The sequence below is a fragment of the Mustelus asterias genome, chromosome 8, assembly GCF_964213995.1.
Source record: "Mustelus asterias chromosome 8, sMusAst1.hap1.1, whole genome shotgun sequence".
In the NCBI taxonomy this organism is placed as follows: domain Eukaryota; kingdom Metazoa; phylum Chordata; class Chondrichthyes; order Carcharhiniformes; family Triakidae; genus Mustelus; species Mustelus asterias.
In genome coordinates this window covers 7,950,285-7,977,753 of record NC_135808.1, presented here as the reverse complement: position 1 = coordinate 7,977,753, position 27,469 = coordinate 7,950,285, and the positions used below count along the sequence as shown (strand labels likewise).

Here is a 27,469-nt window from a genome sequence, read left to right as displayed (position 1 = left end):
CCCTCAGAGTCCACTCTGAAGGCTGTAACTTTGGGAATCGGTCAGTCCAACTCGTTTCGGGAAGTGCTGGGGTGTTTTCCTTTTGTACAGTCATGTTAGAAGAACTGTGGAAATGGTTTTTGTACCTGGTCTTATTCTTTCGGCAATGTACATATGATGACAAGATGGCCGCCGGAAGCCTCAACAAGACCCAGGTAAAAGCAGAGGAGGTCGGGTGAACAGGACAGCTTTTTTTTCACTCCAACTGCGTGGCGGGGGTGGGAGTTCGGAGGGGGCTTGGATGGGTAAAATGCAGAATTGAGATATGCAAGGTGTTGGTGTTGGGGCTCTGCCCTCCCCACATGGCAGCCATGGGTTGGCCTAAAGCATGTCTCTGTGCCAGGGGAAAGGACAGAGAATTCAGCTTCAGGTTCAAGCTGGTAGATTGCTACTTGGCTGGATAAGTCTGTGCTTGAGTGTATTTAGAAACATAGAAGTCAGAAGCAGAAGTAGGCCATTCGGCCCTTCAAGCCTGCTCCACCATTCATTTCCATTATGACTGATCATCAAATTCAATATCCTGATCCCTCTTCCTCCCATATCCTTTGATCCCTTTAGCCCCAAAAGCTATATCTAATTCCTTCTTGAAATCACACAACGTTTTGACCTCAACTACTTTCTGTGGTAGTGAATTCCACACATTCACCACCCTCTGGGTAAAGAAATTTCTCCTCACCTCAGTCCTAAAAGGTTTACCCCTTATCCTCAAACTATGACCCCTTGTTCCGGACTCCTCCAAAATTGGGAACATTCTTTATGAATCTACCCTGTCTAACCCTGTTAGAATTTTATAAGTTTCTATGAGATCCCCTCTCACTCTTCTAAACTCCAGTGAATATAATCCTAACCGACTTAGCCTCTCCTCATATGACAGATTTGCCATCCCAGGAATCAGCCTGGTAAACCTTCGCTGCGCTCCCTCTATAGCAAGGACATCCTTCCTCAGATAAGGACACCAAAACTGCACACAATACTCCAGGTCTGGCCTCACCAATGCCCTACACAATGGCATAGGGTCTATTTGCCCGATGTATGTGTGTTTGTGAGATGCCCTCTCTCTCTTTCTGCAGTTGCCGTTCAAGCGCCATAGGCCCAGAGGTGAAATAATACGGCAAAGGTGCTGAAAAAGTTTATTTATTAGTCACAGGTAGGGTCACATTAACACTGCAATGAAGTAACTTCATTGCAGTGTGAATGTAAGCCTACTTGTGACTAATAAATAAACTTTACTGTGAAAATCCTCCCGCCGCCACACTCCGGCGCCTGTTCAGATCAATGCACCTAACCAGCACGTCATTCGGACTGTGGGAGGAAACTGAAGCACGTGGAGGAAACCCACGCAGACACGGGGAGAGCGTGCAGACTCCATACGGACAGTGACAAGTCAGGAATCGAACCCGGGTCCCTGGGAGGCAGCAGTGCGAACGACTGTGCCACAGTGCCACCCCAAAAGGAGGCCGCTAGTATTATCCCATAGCAGTACAAGTCTGAACAGGCCATAAGTGGAGGGAAGATAATTGTGGAGGGCTCCGCGGGGTGGGGGGAAGAGCATAGGATTGAACATGAAGCGGTCAAAAGTCTAGTGGAGGCAGTTAAAGAGAAAGATCTGGTGACAAAATCAATGATAGCTGTGGGCAAGGCGGGGCAGAGAAGAAAACAATTTGCAGGGGAAGGAGCCACGTGAACACTACCTTGCTCAAAAATATATCCTCATCTCAACACTGGCTTGGGTCACTGTGCACATTCTCCCCGTGTCTGCGTGGGTTTCCTCTGGGTGCTCCAGTTTCCTCCCACAATCCCAAAGACGTGCTGGTTAGATGCATTGGCCATGCTAAATTCTCCCTCTGTGTACCCGAACAGGCGCCAGAGTGGGGTGACGAGGGGATTTTCACAGTAACTTCATTGCAGTGTGAGTGTCAGCCTACTTGAGACACAAGTAAATAAATTTCAAAACTTAAACTTCAAATTAAAAAACAAGCTTTTTAAAAAACTTTACGGCAACTTAAGTCAATCTTGGGGTAGATCTTAGCTTTGAACGATAGTGCGAGATGATTGATAACAAGGTAGCAACCCTGTTTCATGTTTTGATTTGATTTGAGTTATTATTGTCACATGTATTCTTGGGGTCCATATCCACAGATCTCTGAAGGTTGCCACTCAAGTGGATAGAGCTGTGAAGAAGGTCTATAGTGTGTTAGCTTTTATTAACAGGGGGTTGGAGTTTAAGAGCCGTGGGGTTATGCTGCAACTGTACAGGACCTTGGTGAGACCACATTTGGAATATTGTGTGCAGTTCTGGTCACCTCACTATCAGAAGGATGTGGAAGCGCTGGAAAGAGTGCAAAGGAGATTTACCAGGATGCTGCCTGGTTTGGAGGGTAGGTATTATGAGGAAAGGTTGAGGGAGCTAGGGCTGTTCTCTCTGGAGCGGAGGAGGTTGAGGGGAAACTTAATAAAGGTTTATAAAATGATGAAGGGGATAGATAGAGTGAACGTTCAAAGACTATTTCCTCGGGTGGATGGAGCTATTACAAGGGGGCATAACTATAGGGTTCATGGTGGGAGATATAGGAAGGATGTCCGAGGTAGGTTCTTTACTCAGAGAGTGGTTGGGGTGTGGAATGGACTGCCTGCAATGATAGTGGAGTCAGACACTTTAGGAACATTTAAGCGGTTATTGGATAGGCACATGGAGCACACCAGGATGATAGGGAGTGGGATAGCTTGATCTTGGTTTCAGATAAAGCTCGGCACAACATCGTGGGCCGAAGGGCCTGTTCTGTGCTGTACTGTTCTAAGTCTAAGTCTAAGTATTCGTATACAGTGAAAAGTATTGTTTCTTGCACACTATGCAGACAAAGCATACCGTTCATAGAGAATGAAGTGAGAGGGTGCAGAAAATAGTGTTACAGTCATTGCGAGGATGCAGAGAAAGATCAACTTAATGTAAGGCACAGTTAGAAGTCTCACAACACCAGGTTAAAGTCCAACAGGTTTATCTGGAATCCCGAGCTTTCGGAGCACTGCTCCTTCCTCAGGTGAGTTCACCTGATGAAGGAGCAGCGCTCCGAAAGCTCGCGATTCCAGCTAAACCTGTTGGACATTAACCTGGTGTTGTGAAACTTCTTACTGTGCCCACCCCAGTAAAACGCCGGCATCTCCACATCATAATATAAGGTAGGTCCATCCAAAAGTCTGACGGCAGCAGGGAAGAAGCTGTTCTTGGTATGTGATCTCAGACCTTTGTATTTTTGGGCAGGAGTTTACGGCCTCGCTCGTCTCGGAAGTCTCTCCCTGTCTGAGTTAAATGGGAGTAAAACAAGCTACCAACTCAGCTCACTATCATTGAGAAGTTAATATCTTTGACATTAATGGAAGTATTTTGCAAGCTTCTGTGGCACATGCGCTCGAAGGATTGTGTGCTGTCTTTGCCAAGCTATACGCTGATGTGTGCCACTGTGCTGTTACTAGATTGCACTGCGCAGTTGGAAACAAACAGGGGAAAGGGTATCTTGTCGCATTAGCTGTCATGTTGGTCACACTAACTCTATCAGAATGGTTTCTGTGCACTCTCCCTCACCGGAGCTGCCTGTTAACGGTTAACTCCACCAAGTCTGGGTCAGACCTGGGATTGTCTGAGAGTTTCGTAACCCGTCAGCACAACAACATTAACTTGCATTCCTATAGTGCCTTCAACATCCTAAAACGCCCCAAAGTGCCTCACAGCAACAAAATTTGACACCCAGTCAAACAAGGGGATATTAGGACAGGGATCACGGCACAGTGGTTAGCGCTGCTGCCTCACAGTGCCAGGGACCCTGGTTCAAGGTGTAACTGGGGTGATCAGTAAGTTTGTGGACGACACAAAATTGGCAGGACTTGCAGATAGTGAGGAGCATTGTCAGAAGCTACAGAAGGATATAGATAGGCTGGAAATTTGGGCAAAGAAATGGCAGATGGAGTTCAATCCTGATAAATGCGAAGTGATGCATTTTGGTAGAAATAATGTAGGGAGGAGCTATACGATAAATGGCAGAACCATAAAGGGTGTAGATACGCAGAGGGACCTGGGTGTGCAAGTCCACAGATCCTTGAAGGTGACGTCACAGGTGGAGAAGGTGGTGAAGAAGGCATATGGCATGCTTGCCTTTATAGGACGGGGCATAGAGTATAAAAGTTGGGGTCTGATGTTGCAGATGTATAGAACGTTGGTTCGGCCGCATTTGGAATACTGCGTCCAGTTCTGGTCGCCACACTACCAGAAGGACGTGGAGGCTTTAGAGAGAGTGCAGAGGAGGTTTACCAGGATGTTGCCTGGTATGGAGGGGCTTAGTTATGAGGAGAGATTAGGTAAACTGGGGTTGTTCTCCCTGGAAAGACGGAGGATGAGGGGAGACTTAATAGAGGTGTATAAAATTATGAAAGGCATAGATAGGGTGAACGGTGGGAAGCTTTTCCCCAGGTCGGTGGTGACGTTCACGAGGGGTCATAGGTTCAAGGTGAAGGGGGGGAGGTTTAACACAGATATCAGAAGGACATATTTTACACAGAGGGTGGTGGGGGCCTGGAATGCGCTGCCAGGCAAGGTGGTGGAGGCGGACACACTGGGAACGTTTAAGACTTATCTAGATAGCCACATGAACGGAGTGGGAATGGAGGGATACAAAAGAATGGTCTAGTTTGGACCAGGGAGCGGCACGGGCTTGGAGGGCCGAAGGGACTGTTCCTGTGCTGTATTGTTCTTTGTTCTTTGTTCAATTCTGGCCTTGGGTGACTGTCTGTGTGGAGTTTGCACATTTATTTATTCGTGGCATAAGTCGGCTTACACTGCACTGCAATGAAGTTACTGTGAATATCTTCTTTTGGAGAGAGTGCTTAAATCAGCACCAGTCAGCAGTCTGTCTCAAAGGAGCGAGCAGCCTATGGTCATCTGGGACTATGGTGACTTTACTTACTGAAGGAAAAGTATTGGCCAGAACTCCAAGGATACCCAAGAGATGAGAAAAAATTAATTGAGGCCAGATGTTGCTCAATTTATGGGTGGCACAGTGGTTGGCACTGCTGCCTCACAGCTCCAGGGACCCGGGTTCGATTCCCACAATGGGTCACTGTCTGTTTGGAGTCTGCACGTTCTCCCCGTGTCTGCGTGGGTTTCCTCCGGGTGCTCCGGCTTCCTCCCACAGTCCAAAGATATGCAGGTTAGGTGGATTGGCCATGCTAAATTGACCCTTAGTGTCCCGGGATGTGTAGGTTAGAGGGATTAGCAGGTTAGATATATGGGATTACGGGGAAAGGAACTAGGTGGGATTGTTGTCGGTGCAGTTTCGATGGGCTGAATGGCTCCTTTGGCACTGTAAGGTTTCTTTCTTCTATGGAAAATCCCTTAGTTGCCACACTCCGGCACCTGTTTCAGGGGCACTGAGGGAGAATTTAGCACAGCCAATGCATCTCACCAGCATGTCTTTCGGACTGTGGGAGGAAACCGGAGCACCCGGAGGACCCATGCAGACATGGGGAGAACATGCAGACTCCACACAGACAGTGAGCGAAGCCAGCAATCGAACCCGGGTCCCTGGCGCTGTGAGGCAGCAGTGCTAACAACTGTGCCACTGTGCCATTCTCCCCGTGTCTGTGTGGATTTCCTCTGGGTGTTCAGGTTTCCTCACATTCTCCAAAGATGTGTAGGTGAGGGGGATTGGCCATGGTAAATGGTTATGGGATTACGGGGACACGGCAGGGAGGTGGACCTGGATAAGATGCTCTTTTGGAGAGTCGGTGCCAACTCAATGGGCCGAATGGCCTCTCTGTGCTCTGTGGGGATTCTGGATCAAAGAGCTTTAAGGAGCATCTTAAAAGGAGGGAGGTGGAGAGATTCAGGGAGGAAATTCCAGAGCTTGGGAACCAGGCAGCTGAACGGATGGCCACTAACAGCGAAGCAATGGAACTTGGTTCTGACTGGGAATTTGCTGAGATCTATGGAGCTGGGCAGGCTACAGAGGCAGGATCACCTGCTGTGCTTTATAGCCAACTGAGTACTTTTGTTTTAAAGGATCGTCACTGTTGTATTTCAGCAGATAATCTGCACACTGCCCTCCCCCTCCCAATGTGATAAAGACTGGATAGTGAGTGACTTGTCCAGACAATGATAAAGAAAACTGATCTTCCCAAGTCTTCAGCAGTGCAGCATGACCTCTTCATCAGAGCCACCAATTTCAGAAAGAGATCCAATAAGTTACTAATAAACCCAGGGGAAGCGGCCAGTGGGAGCTGACAGCATGCCTTTTAAAAACAAGGTTACGGGAGGTTTGTCAGAGGGACCTTGGATAACCTAGGAGGTCAGGACTTCAGAATGGTTTATTGATTAGGCTACATGTGGGGACAACAGCATACTATTGGTGGCCATCTATTAATGGTGCTGCCAATATACTGCATTGACCAAACACACAGAAAAACACAGTGTATTGGGCTGTAGGTACCTGGGACTGAGGTACAGACTGGAATCTAATCGAGGGGTTCAGATGGTTTATATAGAGAACAATGGATACCTGGGAGTGAGTTACAGACTGGAATTTAATCGAGGGGTTCAGATGGTTTGTATATAGAATAATGGATACCTGGGAGTGAGTTACAGACTGGAATCTAATCGAGAGATTCAGATGGTTTATATAGAGAACAATGGATACCCGGGAGTGAGTTACAGACTGGAATTTAATCGAGGGGTTCAGATGGTTTATATAGAGAACAATGGATACCTGGGTGTGAGTTACAGACTGGAATCTAATTGAGGGGTTCAGATGGTTTATATATAGAATAATGGATACCTGGGAGTGAGTTACAGACTGGAATCTAATCGAGGGGTTCAGATGTTTTATATGTGGAATAATGGATACCTGGGAGTGAGTGACAGACTGGAATCTAATCGAGGGGTTCAGATGGTTTATATATAGAATAATGGATACCTGGGAGTGAGTTACAGACTGGAATCTGATCGAGGGAACACTGCATTGTCTACTTGAATCTATCAGAGTGCCCTGCTATAATGGGGGGGCGGGGGACGATTGTCCCATCCTGCTGCGCTGCTTTTGTCGCGCAGCGGACCGGGGGACTCGAGCGGAGGCCATTTCGTGGGCTCCCCGCTGGGATCCATGGTCTCCGTGCATCTCTGGCAGCTGGATTTCTGGCGCCATCAGCTGAATGTAGATTCAGTTCACCATCTCTTTTAAATCTCATTAGCGGGTCTTAGTGGTTCACTCCAGCGGGGTTCAGTATCGCTCCCCACTTAGAGGGAACTGGTGGCCCGACACCACTGGAGTGAAGGAGAGCCATCAAGGCCCCCCCAAGAGTGTAGGGCACTGGGCATTGGGGAGGTTGTCCCCTGGCATTGCCACCTTGGCAGTGCCAGCTAGGGCCCCCCGGCACTGCCCGAAGGGCAAAGTGCTAATGCCCAGGGGGCACTCTGGCACTGCCCACTGAGCAGTGCCAATGGGATGGGGCAGGAGGTATGGGCTTTGGAGGGCAATCAGTGGGGGTGAAGAGTCCCGCTGCTACTCTACATTTGGCCTGCGTGACAAAGGAAGGGAGGCCAGCGATGGGGCTGGCTATGAGGGTGGGGAGGGGGTCAGGGCTGCCAGGGGTGGGGTCGGGACTGACGGTTTGGGGGGGGTGGGGCGGTTGGGGCCGAGGCTGCCGGTAGGGGTTGGAATCAGGAGACTGGGCTGCGGGGCGGGGGAGTTCGAGGCTGGCATGGAAATTCATTTGAAACTCCCACTAAAAGAAAAGTGGGATTTACTCCAATTTTTACGCAAATTCGACACTTAGAATTGTTTTGGGAGATTCGCCCCCAATGTCTTTAACAATATTTTCCAATCTTTTCCTTATGACAAATGATCGGCTCATTGGCCAAGAGTTTCTTCCTTTCTGTCTCCCCTTTTGAGAAAAGGAGTTACATTATCTATTTTCCAATCCAATAGCAACTTACCCCGAATCCAGTGAATTTTGGAAAATTAAAACCAATTCATCAATTATCTCACTGGCCACTTTGTATAAGACCCTGGGATGAAATCCATCAGGACCCAGGGACTTGTCAAACCACAGTTCCAACAATTTGCTAAGTACCGTTTTCCTGGTGATTGGAACTTCCTTGAGTTCCTTGATCCTTTCTGATGTCTGACTTACAGCTATTTCTGAGATGTTACAGTATTTTCTCGGGAAATGCGTTGCAAAATATCTGTTCATTTGCCATCTCCTTATTTTCCCCTATGAATTGCCAAGAATCACTTTCTATAGAACCAACACTCACTTTGTTATCTCTTTCTCATAAAATCACCGAATCCCTGCAGTGCAGGAGGAGGCCATTCAGCCCATCTAGCCTGCACCAACAACAATCCCACCCAGGCCCTCTCCCCATAATATCACGTAGTTACCCTGCTAATTCCCCTAAGGGGCAATTTAACATGGCCAACCAGCTAACCCGCACATCTTTGGAGTGTGGGAGGAAACCGGAACACCAGGAGGAAACCCACGCAGACACAGGGAGAACATGCAGACTCCACACAGACAGTCATAGAATCCCTACAATGCAGAAGGAGGCCATTCGACCCATCTAGCCTGCACCGACAACAATCCCACCCAGGTCCTATCCCCCGTAACCCCACATATTTACCCCACCAATTCTCAATGGCAACAAGGGATGGGCAATAAATGCTCGCCAGCCAGCAACACCCATGTCCCACGAATGAATAAAAATGAACGTGCAAACTCCACACAGACAGTGACTCGAGGCCGGAATTGAACCTGGGTCCCTGGCACTGTGAGGCAACAGTGCTAACCACCGTGCCACCAAAAAATATCTGTAGAAATTCTTCCTATCGGTCTTTATATGTCAAGCTAACTTACTGTTGTGGACCTTGTGAATGGTTTGCTTCATTGATGAAAAGACTTCACTTCAAGATATTTCTGCCTATGAAATTACATCTAAATGCTAAGTTTTTAAAGTTAAATTGACCAAATTTTAAACTCAGCAGGCATGCTGGGATTTGCTTGAAAATTGACTGCAGTCTTTGAAAGTACAATGCATGCAGAAACAGCGTTCTCATAAACCAAAGCAAAGCTTTCCACGGCCACAGCTGCAAATTGTTTATGAAAGTTAGAGACACAGTTTGTACCAAGCAATTTCAATAGGAGATAACGGAAAAGTTACATTTCTGTACACAGCCATATGTGTTCAGTGAGGTTTGGGTTAAGTTTGTGTCAGGACTGGCTTTTGCTAGTATCTCTCTCTCTCTCTCTCAGTTTTTTCACTCTCTGCAATGTGTTAGTTTTAAATTCTGCTCAATAAAAGAAGATCATAGAATAGAATCCCTACAGTGCAGAAGGAGGCCATTCGGCCCATCGAGTTTGCACTGACCACAATCCCACCCAGTCCCCACTCCCATAACCCCTCATACTTACCCTGCTAACCCCCCTGACACTAGAGTCAATTGAGCACCTAACCCCCACATCTTTGGACTGTGGGAGGAAACCGGAGCACCCGGAGGAAACCCACGCAGTCACGGGGAGAATGTGCAAACTCCACACAGACAGTGACCCAAGGCTGGAATTGAACCCGGGTCCCTGGCGCTGTGAGGCAGCAGTGTTAACCATTGTGCCGCCCTCAAGTTCAACGTACCAGTGCTGTCTTCATCTATTCTGAGGAACGAATGGACTCTACACTTACTCTCATGCTTTATTTCTTCCATTATTATTTTTGTAACCTATAGGCTGATCAGTTGATATGCTCAGTTTCGCTTCTGGAGACACCTCCTAATACTTTGTAACCTCCGCTGTTAACCGGGATAGCTTTGTTTGCAATCACGGTGGAGTTTCCTTGATGGAGTTTGTTTTTCCTTTTCCTTCTGCAGTACTCGGGAAAATGGTATTTCCTCATGGTAGCAGCGGATCCAAACACCTCACTGCTTAAATTCCGTGCCATGGACAGCGCGATCTTCCTGCTTACACCCGTGATGGACACACAGACATTGCTGCTAAAAGGAGAGTTCCGTCTCAGCCAGTGCGTACTTCACTCCTTATATGAGCCCGCATTGACCACACTTGTGCTCTCAGCATGGTCGAGACAGCCAGCACAAGCAGGATGGACCGAATGACCCCTTCTTTTGTGCTGTACATAGAAAACCAACATAGAAATGAATTGAATTGAATTGATTTATAATTGTCACATGTATTGGGACACAGGGAAAAATATTGTTTCTGGCGAACTAGACAGACAAAAGCATACCATTCATAGAGTACATAGAGGAGAAGGAAGGAGAGGGTGCAGAATATAGTGTTACAGTCACAGATAGAGTGAAGGAAAAGATCAGCTTAATCTGTGATAGGACAATTTAAAAGTCCAATGGCAGTCGGGAAGAAGCATTTCTTGACTCGGTTAGTTTTTAGACTCTTGTATTGTTTTCCCGATGGAAGAAGGTGGAAGAGAGAATGTCTGGGGTGCGTGGGGTTCTTGATTATGCTGGCTGCCTTCCCGAGACAGTGGGAAGTGTAGACAGAGTCAATGGATGGGAGGCTGGTTTGCGTGATGGACTGGACTGTGTTCACAACCATCTGAACCTTTCAATTAGATTCCAGTCTGTAACTCACTCCCAGGTATCCATTATTCTATAAATAAACCATCTGAACCCCTCGATTATATTCCAGTCTATAACTCATTCCCAGTTATCCATTATTCTATATACATACCATCTGAACTCCTCGATTAGATTCCAATCTGTAACTCACTCCCAGGTATCCGTTATTCTATATATAAACCTTCTGAACCCCTCGATTATATTCCAGTCTGCAACTCACTCCCAGGTATCCGTTATTCTATAAATAAACCATCTGAACCCCTCGATTATATTCCAGTCTGCAACTCATTCCCAGGTATCCGTTATTCTATATATAAACCATCTGAACCCCTCGATTATATTCCAGTCTGCAACTCATTCCCAGGTATCCGTTATTCTATATATAAAGCACCTGAACCCCTCGATTAGATTTCAGTCTGTAACTCACTCCCAGGTATCCATTATTTCATAGATAAACCATCTCAACTCTTCGATCAGATTCTAGCCTGTAACTCACTCCTGTGTAGCCATTATCCTATTTATAAATCATCTGAACCCCTTGATTAGATTCCAGTCTGTAACTCACTCCCAGGTATCCATTATTCTATATATAAACCATCTGAACCCCTTGATTAGATTCCAGTCTGTAACTCACTCCCAGGTATCCATTATTCTATATATAAACCATCTGAACCCCTCGATTAGATTCCAGTCTGTAACTCACTCCCAGGTATCCATTATTCTATATATAAACCATCTGAACCCCTCGATTAGATTCCAGTCTGTAACTCACTCCCAGGTATCCATTATTCTATATATAAACCATCTGAACCCTTGATTAGATTCCAGTCTGTAACTCACTCCCAGGTATCCATTATTCTATATATAAACCATCTGAATCCCTCGATTAGATTCCAGACTGCAACTCATTCCCAGGTATCCATTATTCTATATAAAAACCATCTGAACCCCTCGATTAGATTCCAGTCTGTAGCTCACTCCCAGGTATCCATTATTCTATATATAAACCATCTGAACCCCTCGATCAGATTCCAGTCTGTAACTCACTCCCAGGTATCCATTATTCTATATATAAACCATCTGAACCTCTCGATTAGATTCCAGTCTGTAACTCACTCCCAGGTATCCATTATTCTATATAAACCATCTGAACCCCTCGATTAGATTCCAGTCTGTAACTCACTCCCAGGTATCCATTATTCTATATATAAACCATCTGAACCCCTCGATTAGATTCCAGTCTGTAACTCACTCCCAGGTATCCATTATTCTATATATAAACCATCTGAATCCCTCGATTAGATTCCAGTCTGTACCTCACTCCCAGGTATCCATTATCCTATATATAAACCATCTGAACCCTTGATTAGATTCTAGCCTGTAACTCACTCCCGTGTAGCCATTATCCTATTTATAAATCATCTGAACCCCTCGATTAGATTCCAGTCTGTAACTCACTCCCAGGTATCCATTATTCTATATATAAACCATCTGAGCCTCTCGATTAGATTCCAGTCTGTATCTCACTCCCAAGTATCCATTATTCTATATATAAACCATCTGAACCCCTCATTTAGATTCCGGTATTCTATAGGCAGTCAACTTCTCCCATTCGCATGTGGCCTGTTCCTGCGAATTCTTGCAAAGTGTGAAACCGTGGGCGGTGAACTTGCGAGAGTGCACTTTCTATGTGGAAAAGGTGAGAGTTTACCGTTGTAAATCACGGGTGAGTGAAGCTTTGGGGCTGAGATAATGTTTACAAGCACCTTTCTGTGGGTAAATGAGTTGCTGATGGAGGTGTTTGTGAATGACTGGAGTTCATAGAAATCATAGAAACCCTACAGTGCAGAAGGAGGCCATTCGGCCCATCGAGTCTGCACCGACCACAATCCCACCCAGGCCCTACCCCCACATATTTACCCGCTAATCCCTCTAACCTACACATCTCAGGACTCTAAGGGGCAATTTTTAACCTGGCCAATCAACCTAACCCGCACATCTTTGGACTGTGGGAGGAAACCGGAGCACCCGGAGGAAACCCACGCTGAGTTGACTGTGTAGAAACTATCTGAACTATTGATCCCTCGTCATCCCAATTAAATCTGACAAACATATTGTGACTTGACTTAACGGAATGATTTGCACTGCCAGGCTACCCTCTACTTATCTGTCACCTCTTGGTTCTTTATCTAAAATAAAAGATGCATAATGCTGCTAAGATTACTCATTTCCCAGAAGGTTGGGAAAGTTATAGCAAAAGATGATTTTTTAAAAATCAAAAATGAAGGAGAAATAGGAATATCAGAGAAAACCAGGAAAGATATTAAATCAGAAAGTAGAATCTTCTACAAGTATAGATATATATATATATATAAAAAAGGCACACAGAGTAGACAAACTCAGATTTGGCTCCTTACAGGATGACACTCTGGCATTAGGATAGCACGGTGGCAGAGTGGTTAGCACTGCTGCCTCACAGTGCCAGGGGCCCGGGTTCGATTCCCAGCCTGAGTCACTGTCTGTGTTGAGTCTGCACATTCTCCCCCGTATCTGCGTGGGTTTCCTCCAGGTGCTCCGGTTTCCTCCCACAGTCCGAAAGACGTGCTGGTTAGGGTGCATTGGGCATGCTAAATTCTCCCTCGGTGTACCCGAACAGGCGCCAGAGTGTGGCGACTGGGGGATTTTCACAGTAACTTCATTACAGTGTTAATGTAAGCCTACTTGTGACTTATAAATAAACTTAATAGAAAGCAAGGAAATGGCAGAGACACAGAAGCAGGAGTAGGCCATTTGGACCTTCGAGCCTGCTCTGCCATTCATTTTGATCATGACTGATCATCAAATTCAATCTCCTGATCCTCCCCTCTTCCTCCCATATCCCTTTCGCCCCAAGAATCTAATTTCTTCTTGAAATCACACATAGTTTTGGCCTCAACTAATCTCTGTGATGCATCACTCCTTGGGTGAAGAAATTTCTCCTCACCTCAGTCCTAAAAGGTCTTATCCTTAAATTATGACCCCTAGTTCTGGACTTACCCCAACATTGGGAATAATCTTTCTGAATCTACCCTGATTTGATTTTTGATTTGATTTATTATTGTCACATGTATGTCACATATACAGTGATAAGTCTTGTTTCTTGCGCGCTATACAGACAAAGCATACCATTCATAGAGAAGGAAACAAGAGAGCGCAGAATGTAGCATTACAGTCATGACTAGGGTGTAGAGAAAGATCAATTTAATGCATGGTAGGTACATTCAAAAGTCTGTTGGCAGCAGGGAAAAAGCTGTTCTTGAGTCGGTTGGCACATGACCTCAGACTTTTGTATCTTTTTCCCAACGGAAGAAGATGGAAGAGAAAATGTCCGGGTTGCATGGGGTCCTTAATTGTGCTGGCTGCTTTGCCGAGGCAGTGGGAAGTGTAGACAGAGTCAATGGTTGGGAGGCTGGTTTGCGTGATGGATTGGGCTAGAATTTTATAAGTTTCTATGAGGTCCCCTCTCACTCTTCTATACGCCAATGAATTTAATCCTTTAAACAAGTATTAATATTGAATAATACATTGAACAAGTATAAATTACAACTGTACAAGACATTGGTAAGGCCACATTTGGAGTACTGTGTACAATTCTGGCCACCCTGCTTTTGAAAGGATGTTATTAAACAGGAAGTAGATTTACAAGGATGTTACTGGGACTGGAAGGTTTGAATTATAAGGAGAGGCTGGATTGGCTGGGACTTTTTTTCCTGGAGCGTAGGAGGTTTAGGGATGACCTTTTAGAGGTTTATAAAATCATGAGGGGCAGAGATAAGTTGAATAGCCCAGGTCTTTTCCTCAGGGTAGGGGAGTCAAAAACTAGAGGGCGTAGGTTGAAGGTGAGAGGGGAAAGATTTAAAAGGGACTCGAGGGGCAACTTTTTCACACAGATGGTGGTGCGTGTATGGAATGAGCTGCCAGAGGAGGTGGTAGAGGCAGATACGATTGCAACATTTAAAAGACATTTGGACAGATACATGGATGGGACAGGTATATAGGGATATGGGCCAAACAGAGGCAAATGGGATTAGTTCAGGTTAGGTCAGGGATGGCATGGTGGCACAATGGTTAACACTGCTGCCTCACAGTGCCAAGGACCTGGGTTCGATTCACGGCTTGAGTGACTGTGTGGAGTTTGTACGTTCTCCCCATGTTTGTGTGGGTTTCCTCGAACAGTCCAAAGATGTGCGGGTTAGGTGGATTGGCCATGTTAAATTGCCCCTTAATATCAGGAGGACTAGCTAGGGTAAATGCACAGGGTTATGGGGATAGGGCCTGGGTGGGATTGTGGTCGGTGCAGACCCGATGGGCCAAATGGCTTCCTTCTGCACTCTAGGGATTCTATGAAACCTGGTTGGCATTGATGAGTTGGGCTTGTTTCCATGCTGTATATCTCTATGACTCTTAAGTATTGAACAAGAATATAATCCTTTGAACCTGAACATTGAACTAGTGTTTCTATCTGTCTTCATGGTGAGCATCTCAAGACTGGTAGAAAACCAAGAGGAGGGAGGAACTTAAAGCACTCACAATCACCAAGAATAGGTGCTGGGACAAGTAATGTGATCAATGTGCTCAGTCGAAGAGCAGAGAGTGTGAGCGAGAATGTGACTTTCTGTTGTTGCTTCACAGCTCGATGAAGTGTATGTCCCGCCAATGGACCTATCACATCAGCAACGAGACTCAGGAATTGAATCTGGAAGGTGAGCTCACAACAGGAAGGACTCAAAACCATTCATGGTGCATACAGTGGTTAGGGGCGGCACGGTGGCACAGTGGTTAGCACTGCTGCCTCACAATGCCAGGGACCCGGGTTCGATTCCTGGCTCGGGTCACTGTCTGTACGGAGTCTGCATGTTCTCCCCATGGGTTTCCTCCCACAGTCTGAAAGATGTGGGACATATATTATACATAGACAGTGACTGTCTCCCTATATGTCTCTCAGTATTGGTTTGTGGGTTGCTCTCTTATATACATGGGAGCATTCCACACAGAAGCAGGATGAACCAATTAATTGAATAGGATCATGTCAGGGGTGGCACAGTGGTCAGCACTGCTACCTCACAGTGCCAGGGACCCGGGTTCGATTCCCGGTTTGGGTCACTGTTTGTGAGGAGTTTGCATGTTCTCCCCATGTCTGCGTGGGTTTCCTCCAGGTGCTCCGGTTTCCTCCCACAGTCTGAAAGGTGCGTTGGCAATGCTAAATTCTCCCTCAGTGTATCTGAACAGGCGCCAGTGTGGCGACGAGGGGATTTTCACAGTAACTTCATTGCAGTGTTAATGTAAGCCTACTTGTGACACAAATAAATAAACTTTAAAACTTTCCTGTATTACTCAGCTTGGTTTCATAATTCCTTCACGCCTATCACAGATCTACATTTTCAATATAACATTATTAATTGAGCCAACATCTACTGGTTGCAGAGAGTTTCAGACATCGATCAGCCTTTCTGTGAAGAAGTGCCTCCTAATCATATAATAGAATCATAGAATCCCCACAGTACAAAAGGAAGCCATTTGGCCCACTGAGCCTGCACCGACAACTATCCCACCTGGGTCTCATCCCCGTAACCCTGTTAATCCCCCTGACACAAAGGGACCATTTAGCATGGCCAATCCACCTAACCCACACATATTTGGAGTGTGGGAGGAAACCGGAGCACCCGGAGGAAACCCATGCAGACACCGGGAGAATGTGCAAACTGCACACAGACTGAGGTCCAAGGCTGGAATCAAACCCGGGTCCCTGGTGCTGTGAGGCAGCAGTGTAATCACTGTGCCACCGTGGCGCCCTCTTCATTATCTTTCTTCATTATGGTGATGTCCCATACGGGCTGGATGGGGCAGTGGGTAAGACACTGTCCTTTCCCCCTCTGGGACTGGGTGGGACAGTGGGTCAGACACTGTCCTTTCCCCCTCTGGGACTGGGTGGGACAGTGGGTCAGACACTGTCCTTTCGCCCTCTGGGACTGGGTGGGACAGTGGGTCAGACACTGTCCTTCCCCCTCTGGGACTGGGTGGGACAGTGGGTCAGACACTGTCCTTTCCCCCTCTGGGACTGGGTGGGCCAGTGGGTCACACACTGTCCTTCCCCATCCCCCCCCGCCCCCCCCCCCGCCCCCCCCGCCCCCCTCTGGGACTGGGTGCGACAGTGGGTGAGACACTGTCCTTTCTCTCTCTGGGACTGGGTGGGACAGTGGGTCGGACACTGTCCTTTCCCCCTCTGGGACAGGGTGGGCCAGTGGGTCACACACTGTCCTCTCCCCCCCCCCCCCCCCCCCCTCTGGGACTGGGTGCGACAGTGGGTCAGACACTGTCCTTTCCCCCTCTGGGACTGGGTGGGACAGTGGGTCAGACACTGTCCTTTCCCCCTCTGGGACTGGGTGGGACAGTGGGTCAGACACTGTCCTTTCCCCCTCTGGGACTGGGTGGGACAGTGGGTCAGACACTGTCCTTTTCCCCCTCTGGGACTGGGTGGGACAGTGGGTCAGACACTGTCCTTTCCCCCTCTGGGACTGGGTGGGACAGTGGGTCAGACACTGTCCTTTCCCCCTCTGGGACTGGGTGGGACAGTGGGTCAGACACTGTCCTTTCCCCCTCTGGGACTGGGTGGGACAGTGGGTCAGACACTGTCCTTTCCCCCTCTGGGACTGGGTGGGACAGTGTTGAGACAAGTTTCTTTCTCCCTCTGGAACTGAGTCGTGCAATGGGCTTGACAGGCAATCAATATCAGGGCCTCTGTAACTGTCAAAACGGCAGATAAACCTGTTCCGTTCTTACACATTTTTTCCCATTTGTCTCTTTATCCCAGGCCAGCCGTACCTGAAGACAGAGATCTTTGTCAGGAAGAGTAATGAATGTATTATGTTCCTGGAGACACAGGATGAAGGATTGGAGACCTTTAGAAGGCTGATGCTTTATGGTAGGAACCAACTCATGTGCACGGCCATTGGCAGACACAGGGATAAATGCCAGACAGGTTGGGCCAAATGGCATGTTTCCATGTTGTATTCAATAATAAAAGGGCTAAATAATGAGAACAGACTTCAGAGATCAGGCTGACATCCCCTCGACTACAAGAGCTGAAGAAATGATCCAATTCAGATGCTTGACAGGGTAGGTATTGAGGAGCCATTTCCTCTTTGGGAGAGAGGACATAACCTTAAAATTCGATAGCAGTCATTCAGGAAACATTTCTTCATGTGTAGGTCTTGCTCTCACTCTTCCTCCCTGTCGATGCTGGGGCTTAACTGAAAATTTCAGAACTGATATTGACTTTGGACAAAGACATGAAGAAATCGCTCGCTGGTGGTTAAATTCTTCCTTGCTGGAAATAGTCATTGCCTGGCACTCGTGTGACATGAATAGAGCCTGCCACTTAACACTCCAAGCCTGAACTTTGTCCAGGCTTTGCTGCATATGGTGGCGCAGTGGTTAGCGCTGCTGCCTCACAGCGCCAGGGACCTGAATTCGATTCCCGGCTTGAGGGACTGTCTGTGTGGAGTTCGCACATTCTTTCCGTGTCCTTTGGCTGCTCCGGTTTCCTCCCACAGTCCGAAAGACATGTTGGTTAGGTGCATTGACCATGCTGAATTCTCCCTCAGTGTACCCGAATAGGCGCGAGAGTGTGGCGACTAGGGGATTTTCACAGTAACTTCATTGCAGGATTAATGTAAGCCTACTTGTGACACTAAGAAATAAGCATGGACTGCTTCAGTATCTGAGGAGTCACGGATGACAGTGAGTATTGTACGATCACCAGTGAAAATCCCCATTTATGACCTTATGATGGAGGAAAGATCATTGATGAAGATGGTTGGGCCCAGGACACTACCCAAGGGAACACCTCCAACAACAACCATCCTTCTTTGTGCCAGGTATGACTCAAACCAGTGGAGTGATTCCCATTGATTCCAGTTTTGCTGGGGCTCCACATGAGGTCAAATTGCCTTGGTGTCAAGGGCAGTCATACTTACCTGCCTTCCAGGACTCAGCTCTTTTGTCCATATTTGGACCACGGCTGTAATGAGGTCAGGAACTGAGTGGAACTCAAACTCAGCATCACTGAGCAGGTTATTTCTATGTAAGTACAGCTTGATAGCACTGTTGACAGCGCGTTGCATCTCACTTTTCCAATGATAGTTAATAGACTGAGGGGGCAGCAATTTGGCTGGACTGGATTTGCCCAGCTTTTTATGGACAGAACATACCTGAGCAATTTTACACATCAGCGGGTAGATAATTGCAACATTGGCCAAGTGGTATTATCGCTGGGCTATTAATTCAGAAACTCAGTTAATGTTCTGGGGACCAGGGTTCGAATCCCGCCACAGCAGATGGTGGAATTTGAATTCAATAAAAAATATCTGGAATTAAGAATCTACTGATGACCATGAAACCATTGTTGGAAAAACCCATCTGGTTCACTAATGTCCTTTAGGGAAGGAAATCTGATGTTCTTACCTGGTCTGGCCTACATGTGACTCCAGAGCCACAGCAATGTGGTTGACTCTCAACTGCCCTTGGGCAACAAGGGATGGGCAACTAATGCTGGCCAGCCAGTGATGCCCATGTACCACAAATGAATAAAAAAAGATGCCAGTGTTGTAGCTATGCTGGGACAGCTCAGCTCGCAGTGCAGCTAGCTCTAGAGTGTAAACCTTCAGTACAGGAGCTGGGATGCTGTCAGTGCCTTCAGCTGTTTTCTAATACGAAACCACCGTAGTGGGTTGGGTATCAAACAATGACAAGACGGAGTACAGGAATGAGATGGAGAATCTAGTGAACTGGTGTGACGACAATAATCTTTCCCTCAATGTCAACAAAACGAAGGAGATTGTCATCGACTTCAGGAAGCGTAGTGGAGAACATGCCCCTGTCTACATCAATGGGGACAAAGTAGAAAGGGTCGAGAGCTTCAAGTTTTTAGGTGTCCAAATCACCAACAACCTGTCCTGGTCCCCCCATGCCGACACTATAGTTAAGAAAGCCCACCACGCCTCTACTTTCTCAGGAGGCTAAGGAAATTTGGCATGTCAGCTACGACTCTCATCAACGTTTACAGATGCACCATAGAAAGAATTCTTTCTGGTTGTATCGCAGCTTGGTATGGCTCCTGCTCTGCCCAAGACTGCAAGGAACTACAAAAGGTTGCGAATTTAGCCCAAACCATCACGCAAACTAGCCTCCCCCCCCCTCCAGTAACTTGTTTAATTGTCCACCACCATTCATAATTGGATGAGGCAGGACTTTTAATCTGATCCGTTGGCTGAGGGAATCTCTTAGCTCTGTCCATCGCATGCTGCCTGTGCTGTTTGACATGCAAATAGTCCTGCATTGTTGCTTCACGAGGTTGTGTTCTCACATTTAGGTATGCCTGGTGCTGCTCCTGGCATGCCCTCTTGCACTCAATATGCACTTATTCAATGGCACTCTTCGAAAGGGAATTGGATGCACATTTAAAATGGAAAATGTCACAAAGAAAAGACTGGACGAACTGTAGTGCTCCCTGAATAGTTCTTGTCAAATAAGCTGATATAGACAATTGACCAAAGTCTTCCTTCTGTGCTGGCCTTATTTATGTGGTAAAATACTGGAGACCATATTAAAAAAATCCTGGCCCGCTATCCCCACACATGTAGTGCCACAGGCGAAATGCTAGTTATAAGGTGATAACTCACTGGGTTACAGAACTCCAGCGTGCACTTTGCATGAAGATTGTCAGTGGAGGGGGTCATTTGAGGCGATGGACTAGTGGCATTATTGCTAGACTACTAATCCACAAACCCAACTCACCTTCTGAGGGCCCAGGTTCAAATCCCGCCACGGCAGATGGTGGAATTTGAATTCAATAAAAAATATCTGGAATTAAGGATCTCCTGATGACCATAAAGCCATTGTCGATTGTTGGAAAAACCCATCTGATTCACTGATGGCCTTTAGGGAAGGAAATCTGCTGTCCTTACCTGGTCTGGCCCACATGTGACTCCGGAGCCATAGCCACAGGGCGGCACGGTAGCACAGTGGTTAGTACTGCTGCTTCACAGCTCCAGGGGCCTGGGTTCGATTCCCGGCTCGGGTCACTGTCAGTGCGGAGTTCACACATTCTCCTCGTGTCTGCGTGGGTTTCCTCCGGGTGCTCCGGTTTCCTCCCACAGTCCAAAGATGTGCAGGTTAGGTTGATTGGCCATGATAAAATTGCCCCTTAGTTTCCTGAGGGATTAGTGGACAAAATATATAGGGATATGGGGGTAGGGCCTGGGTGGGATTGTGGTCGGTGCAGACTCGATGGGCCGAATGGCCTCTTTCTGTACTGTAGGGTTCTATGATTCTATGATTCAATGTGATTGACTCCAGGAGTTGGCTGTGAAGGAACCATGTTTGTATTGCACAAAGTGAAAATAAAAACTAACCACAAGCCTATAGTGAACACAACAGGTCCCGACCAGGACTAAAAGGTTAAGGGACCCTCTCAGAGTCTTGCTTTATACAAGGCTTGGTATAAAAGGTCCACATGGTTGGCCAATTACCAATCCCAGGGAGCTCGTATTCAAATAACCCAAGTGGGAGGTCAACTAGTGATTCCCCATGCAGATCATGGGGGTTATCACAAAGGGCAACTAGGGAGGGGCAATAAATGCTGGCCGGCCAATGACATCCCTGTCCCATGAATGAATTTAAAAAAGGTATCAATTGAATGTTCTATATTAAGATGTGTGTATGTGTCTCTCTCTCTCTTGCCCACCCCTCCTTCTGGTCTTTCCACCCCTCCCAATATAGGCAGATCTCCGACAATGACCAAGTACAGCCTCCAGGAGTTTGAACACCGAGCCAACTGTATGAACTTGACAACCATTTTTGTTCTAAAACAGGTGCAAGGTTAGTAAGTGGCACTTTCCCTCTCCAAGCCCTCCCTCACTCCTGAAGATGCTAATGTTTGTAAAAGTAGATTATAACATTAATTATTGAATTAATTTATTGAATAAAATGTGCTAGAATAGATGGTAAAGAACTAGGATCTTTTACCACCTTGGGTCGTTCCAAAGTTTGACAAATTTATTTGAGTTCTTTGAGGATGTGACAACCAGGATGGATAAAGGAGAACCAGTAGATATAGTATATCTGGATTTCAGAAATGCATTTGATAAGGTGCACATTAAAGATTACCTCACAAGAACGGCACAGTGGTTAGCACTGTTGCCTCACAGCGCCTGAGACACGGGTTCAATTCCGGCCTCGGGTCATTGTCTGTGTGGAGTTTGCACATTCTTCCTGTGTCTGCGTGGGTCTTCTCCGGGTGCTCCGGTTTCTTGCCACAGTCTGAAAGCCGTGCTGGCTAGGTGGATTGGCGATGCTAAATTGCCCCTTAGTGTCAGGGGATCAGCAGGGTAAATAAGTAGGATTATGGGGATAGGCCTGGGTGGCATTGTGGTCGGTGGAGGCTCGAAGAGCCGAATGCCTCCTTCTGAACTGTAGGGCTTTTATGATTCAAGAGAATGATAATATGCCAACGTGACGACAGTTTTGGCTAACTAGCAGGGAACAAAGTGTTGGGATAAATGGATCATTTTCAGTTTGGCAAACTGTTATCTAGTGGTGTGTCACAGGGATCATAAGTTCATAAGTTCATCAGATATTGCAGTTGTGCTGGGACTTCAACTGTTTACTGCATTAATGATTTGGATTAATGGACCAATACTGTAGCCAAATTTACTGGCTGTGGAAAGATCTGTAGAAGCAGGTTGCCAGGATACAAAGAGCCAGGTAGATATCGATAGGGCAAGTGAGTGGGCAAAATATTGACAGATGGTCAACAGTTGAAAGTTTATTTATTAGAAACAAGTAGGCTCACATTAACACTGCAATGAAGTTTCTGCGAAAATCCTCTAGTCGCCGCACTCCGGTGCCTGTTCGGGTTACACTGAGGGAGAATTTAGCATGGCCAATGCACCTAACCAGCACATCTTTCGGACTTTGGGAGGAAACCAGAGCGCCCGGAGGACACCCACGCAGGCACGGGGAGAACGTGCAAACTTCACACAGACAATGACCCAAGCTGGGAATCGAACCTGGGTCCCTGGGGTGACAGTGCTAACCACTGTGCCATCGTGCCATCTTAATGAGGGAAAAATGTGGTAGATGGATGACAATGAGGGAGAATATAAGGTTGACTACTTTGGCAAGAATAGGGAAGCAGAATACTATTGAAATAGAGAGAAGAGCCGAATGCCTCCTTCTGGACTGTAGGGCTTCTCTGATTCAAGAGAATGACAATATGCCAATGTGACGACAGTTTTGGCTAACTAACAGGGAACAAAGTGTTGGGATAAATGGATCATTTTCAGGTTGGCAAACTTATCTAGTGGTGTGTCACAGGGAGCATAAGTTCATAAGATATTGGAGTTGTGCTGGGACTTTAACTGTTTACTGTATTAATGATTTGGATTAATAGACCAATACTGTAGCCACATGTCGTGATACAGAGAGATCTGGGTGTCCTCGTACATAAATCACAAAAGGTTCGCACGCAGGTATACCAAGTAATTAGGAAGGCACATGGAATGTTGGCCTTTATCGCAAGGTGGATGAGAGTATAAAAGTGGGGAAGTCTTGCCACAACTGTATCTTAGAATCATAGAATCCCTACAGTGCAGAAGGAGGCCATTCAGCCCATTGAGCCTGCACCGATAACAATCCCACCCAGGCCCTATCACAGTAACCTCAGTCGTCTAAGCTACGCATCCGGGACACTAAGGGGCAATTTAGTATGGCCAATCAATCTAACCCACACATCTTTCGGAATGTGGGAGGAAACCGGAGCACCAGGAGGAAATCCACGCAGACACAGGGAGAATGTGCAGACTCCACACAGACAGTGGCCCAAGCCAGGAGTCGAACCCAGGTCCCTGGAGCTGTGAGGCAGCAGTGCTAACCACTGTGCCGCCGTGCCGCCCCCTACACCACACCCAGAGTACCGTTTTAGTCTCCCCGCTTAAAAGGGGATAGGCTTCAAGGCAGTTGATGGCAGGTTCACCAGGCTGATTCCTGGGATGAAGAGGTTGCCTGATGAGGAAAGGTTGAGCAAGTTTGGCCTACGCTCATGGCAGTTTGGGAGAATGAGAAGTGGTCTTTTTAAATCGTATAAGATTGCCGACGGGGTGGATGCTGAGAGAAAGTTTCACCCCATTGTAGGTGGTACGGTGGCACAGTGGTTAGCATTGCTGCCTCACAGCACCAGGGACCCGGGTTCGATTCCAGCCTTGGATGACTGTCTGTGTGGAGTTTGCACATTCTCCCCGTGTCTGCGTGGGTTTCCTCCGGACGCTCTGGTTTCCTCCCACAGTCCGAAAGACCCCATTACCCTTAGTGTCAGGGGGCTAGTAGGATAAATAAGTAGGATTATGAGGATCGGACCTGGGTGGGATTGTGGTCAGTGTTGACTCAATGGGCCGGATGGCTTCCTTCTGCACTGTAGGATTCTATTAGAAATAGGGGAAGACATCATTTCAAAATAAGGGGAGTCCCATTTAAGACTGGAATGAGGAGGAATTTTGTTTTTTCAAAGGGTCGTTAGTGTTTGGAATTCTCTTCCCCACGGGACTTGGGCATTGAATATATTCAAGACCGAGTTAGACAGATTTTTGATCTACAAGAATGTCGAGATATATGAGATACAGGCAGGAAAGTGGAGTCACAGCCACAATCAAATCAGCCTTGGTCTTAATGAATAGCAGACCAGTCTCAAGGGGCCTAATGGCCTACACCAGCTTCTATTTCTTACGTCCTTAGGCACTTCATTGGTTGTAAAGAGGGGAGCCGATGGCCTAGTGGTATTATTTCTAAACTATGAATCCAGAAATTCAGCTAATGTTCTGGGGACCCGGGTTCGAATCCCGGCACAGGAGCTGGTGGAATTTGAATTCAATAAAAAATATCTGGAATTAAGAATCTACTGATAACCATGAAACCATTGTCGATTGGGGTGGCACGGTAGTACAGTGGTTAGCACTGCTGCTTCACAGCTCCAGGGACCTGGGTTCGATTCCCGGCTCGGGTCACTGTCTGTGTGGAGTTTGCACACTCTCCTCGTGTCTGCGTGGCTTTCCTCCGGGTGCTCCGGTTTCCTCCCACAGTCCAAAGATGTGCGGGTTAGGTTGTTTGGCTATGCTAAAAAATTGCTCCTTAGTGTCCTGAGATGTGTAGGTTAGAGGGATTAGCGGGTGAAATATGTAGGGATATGGGGGTAGGGCTTGGGTGGGATTATGGTCAGTGCCGACTCGATGGGCCAAATGGCTTCTTTCTGCACTGTAGGGTTTCTATGATTCTTTCTATGATTGTCAGAAAAACCCATCTGGTTCACTAATGTCCTTTAGAGAAGGAAATCTGCCGTCCTTACCTGGTCTGGGCTACACGTGACTCCAGAGCCACAGCAATGTGGTTGACTCTCAACTGCCCTCCAAGAGCAACTAGGGATGGGCAATAAATGCTGACCCAGCCAGCGACGCCCATGTCCCATGAATTAGTTTTTTAAAATTAACCTATGCATCCCGGGACACTAAGGGGCAATTTAGAATGCCAATCAACCTAACCCGCACATCTTTGGACTGTGGGAGGAAACCGGAGCACCCGGAGGAAACCCACACAGACACGAGGAGAATGTGCAAACTCCACACAGACAGCGACCCAAGCCGGGAATCGAACCCAGGTCCCTGGAGCTGTGAAGTAGCAGTGCTAACCACTGTGCTACCTTGCCGCCCAGGGGTGGGGGAAATTAGTCAACCAAAGATAGGATAAGCATTGAAATCGTGGGTTTTATTCCACGCTTTTTATGTTTTGCAAACTGCGGTAATTATCTTTCCCCTTTTTTCTGCAGCGCATTGTGAGATCTGAGTTACCGTTTCCAGCCTCCGTTAGCTTGTATGTCAGGACCATGTGGGTGCAATTCATCACTGCCCTTCTCTGCACTTGTCCTTTGTGGAGTGAAAGATGCCGCCGGAGGTTGTCAGCTGGACCGTGCTACGATTCATTTTGGGTTCCAATTGGAGAACAGCAAAAGAAACGCCTTTCCCAGACTGAATACTGGGAGAGGTGAGAAAAAGGGAACAGAATCCTCTCTGCTTCTCTTAATCCAGCCTTTTCCTCTTTGGAAATGAGCAAAGATCACTTTTCACCTACTGCCGTGCTGACCTTCTGCCCATAGGCAGCACTGCTGCTCAATCTGGAAAATTAGGCCAATTGCACGAGGAAATTATAGGATACAATCATTCATACAATCCCAAGAAAGCAGAAAGAGGCCACTCGGCCCATCGAGTCTGCACAGACCACAATCTCACCCAGGCCCTATTCCCATAACCCCGCATATTTACCCTGTTAATCCCCCTCCTGAACCACAGGAGCAAGGAAAATTCCCAGATTTAAGGCAGGGAGGCAATGGCCTAGTGGTATTATTGCTGGACTATTGATCCGCTAATGTTCTGGAGACCCGGGTTCGAATCCCGCCACAGCAGGTGGTGGAATTTGAATTCAATAAAAAAATATCTGGAATTAAGAATCTACTGATGACCGTGAAACCATTGTCGATTGTCGGAAAAACCCATCTGGTTCACTAATGTCCTTTAGGGAAGGAAATCTGCCGTCCTTACCTGGTCTGGCCTACATGTGACTCCATAATCACAGCAATGTGGTTGACTCTCAACTGCCCTCTGAAATGGCCGAGCAAGCCACTCTGTTCAAGGGCAACTAGGGATGGGCAATAAATGCTGGCCAGCCAGTGACGCCCATGTCCCACGAATGAATTAATAAGGTCAATTAAGGATGGGCAATAAATCCTAGCCAGCGACACCCACGTCCCACAAATGATTTAACAAAAAAAATTCACTACTCTGCTGAGTTGGTTGGAATCGCCAAGGGCTGTGGAAGGGGTACCACAACTGGCCTAGCCTACCCCACATTATAGGAGCAGGAGGAGACCATCCAACCCCTCAAGTCTACCCTGCCATTCACCTGAGATCTTGGCTGTCCTTCCATGTCAACTCCACTCTCCCTGCAATATCCCCCCTTAGTGCCTAAGAATCAATCCAGTTAATCAATCTGTCAAGTCTTGAATATTCTTACCGAAGTCAAGTAGATAATTCATAGAATCCCTACAGCATAGGAGAAGGCCATTCGGCCCATCGTGCCTGCACCGACAACAATCCCACCCAGGCCCTATCCTTGTAACCCCACCTTATCCCCCTGACACTAAAGGGCAATTCCACCCAGACCTGTTCCCTGCAACCCCAAGTACTTATACTGCTAATCCCCCTAACCTACACATCTTGGGTCACTGAGGGACAATTTAGCATGGCCAATCCACCTAACCTGCACATCATGGGGCACTAAGGGGCAATTTGCCATGGCCAATCCACCTAACCCGCATCTCTTTGGACACCAAGGAGCAATTTAGCATGGCTAATCCACCTAAACTACACATCTTTGGACACTAAGGAGCAATTTAGTATGGCTAATCCACCTATCATACCCATCCTTGGACACTAAGGAAGAATTTACCATGGCCAATCCACTTAATCTACACTTCTTTGGACTGTGGGAGGAAACCGGAGCACCCGGAGGAAACACAAGCAGACACGGGGAGAACGTGCAGACTCCACACAGATAGTGACTCAAGCCAGGAATCGAACCCGGGACCCTGGTGTTTAAGTTACATCTGATATATCAGAAGCCCAGTAAAGGAAGATAATCAAGCGTAAACTGGTCTAAAATCCTTACCT

At 47.1% G+C, this 27,469-nt stretch overlaps 1 protein-coding gene across 1 annotated transcript; it reads left to right on the top strand.

Annotated features, from left to right (window-relative positions):
* Window positions 1-27,103, top strand: apom (apolipoprotein M). The gene is made up of 6 exons (XM_078217376.1): window positions 1-194; window positions 9,939-10,087; window positions 15,333-15,403; window positions 17,512-17,622; window positions 21,480-21,578; window positions 25,573-27,103. Exons 1-6 carry the CDS (start codon window positions 93-95, stop codon window positions 25,587-25,589), a joined length of 549 nt encoding a protein of 182 aa, XP_078073502.1. The 5' UTR covers window positions 1-92; the 3' UTR covers window positions 25,590-27,103.
* Window positions 27,104-27,469: the final 366 nt, after the last annotated feature.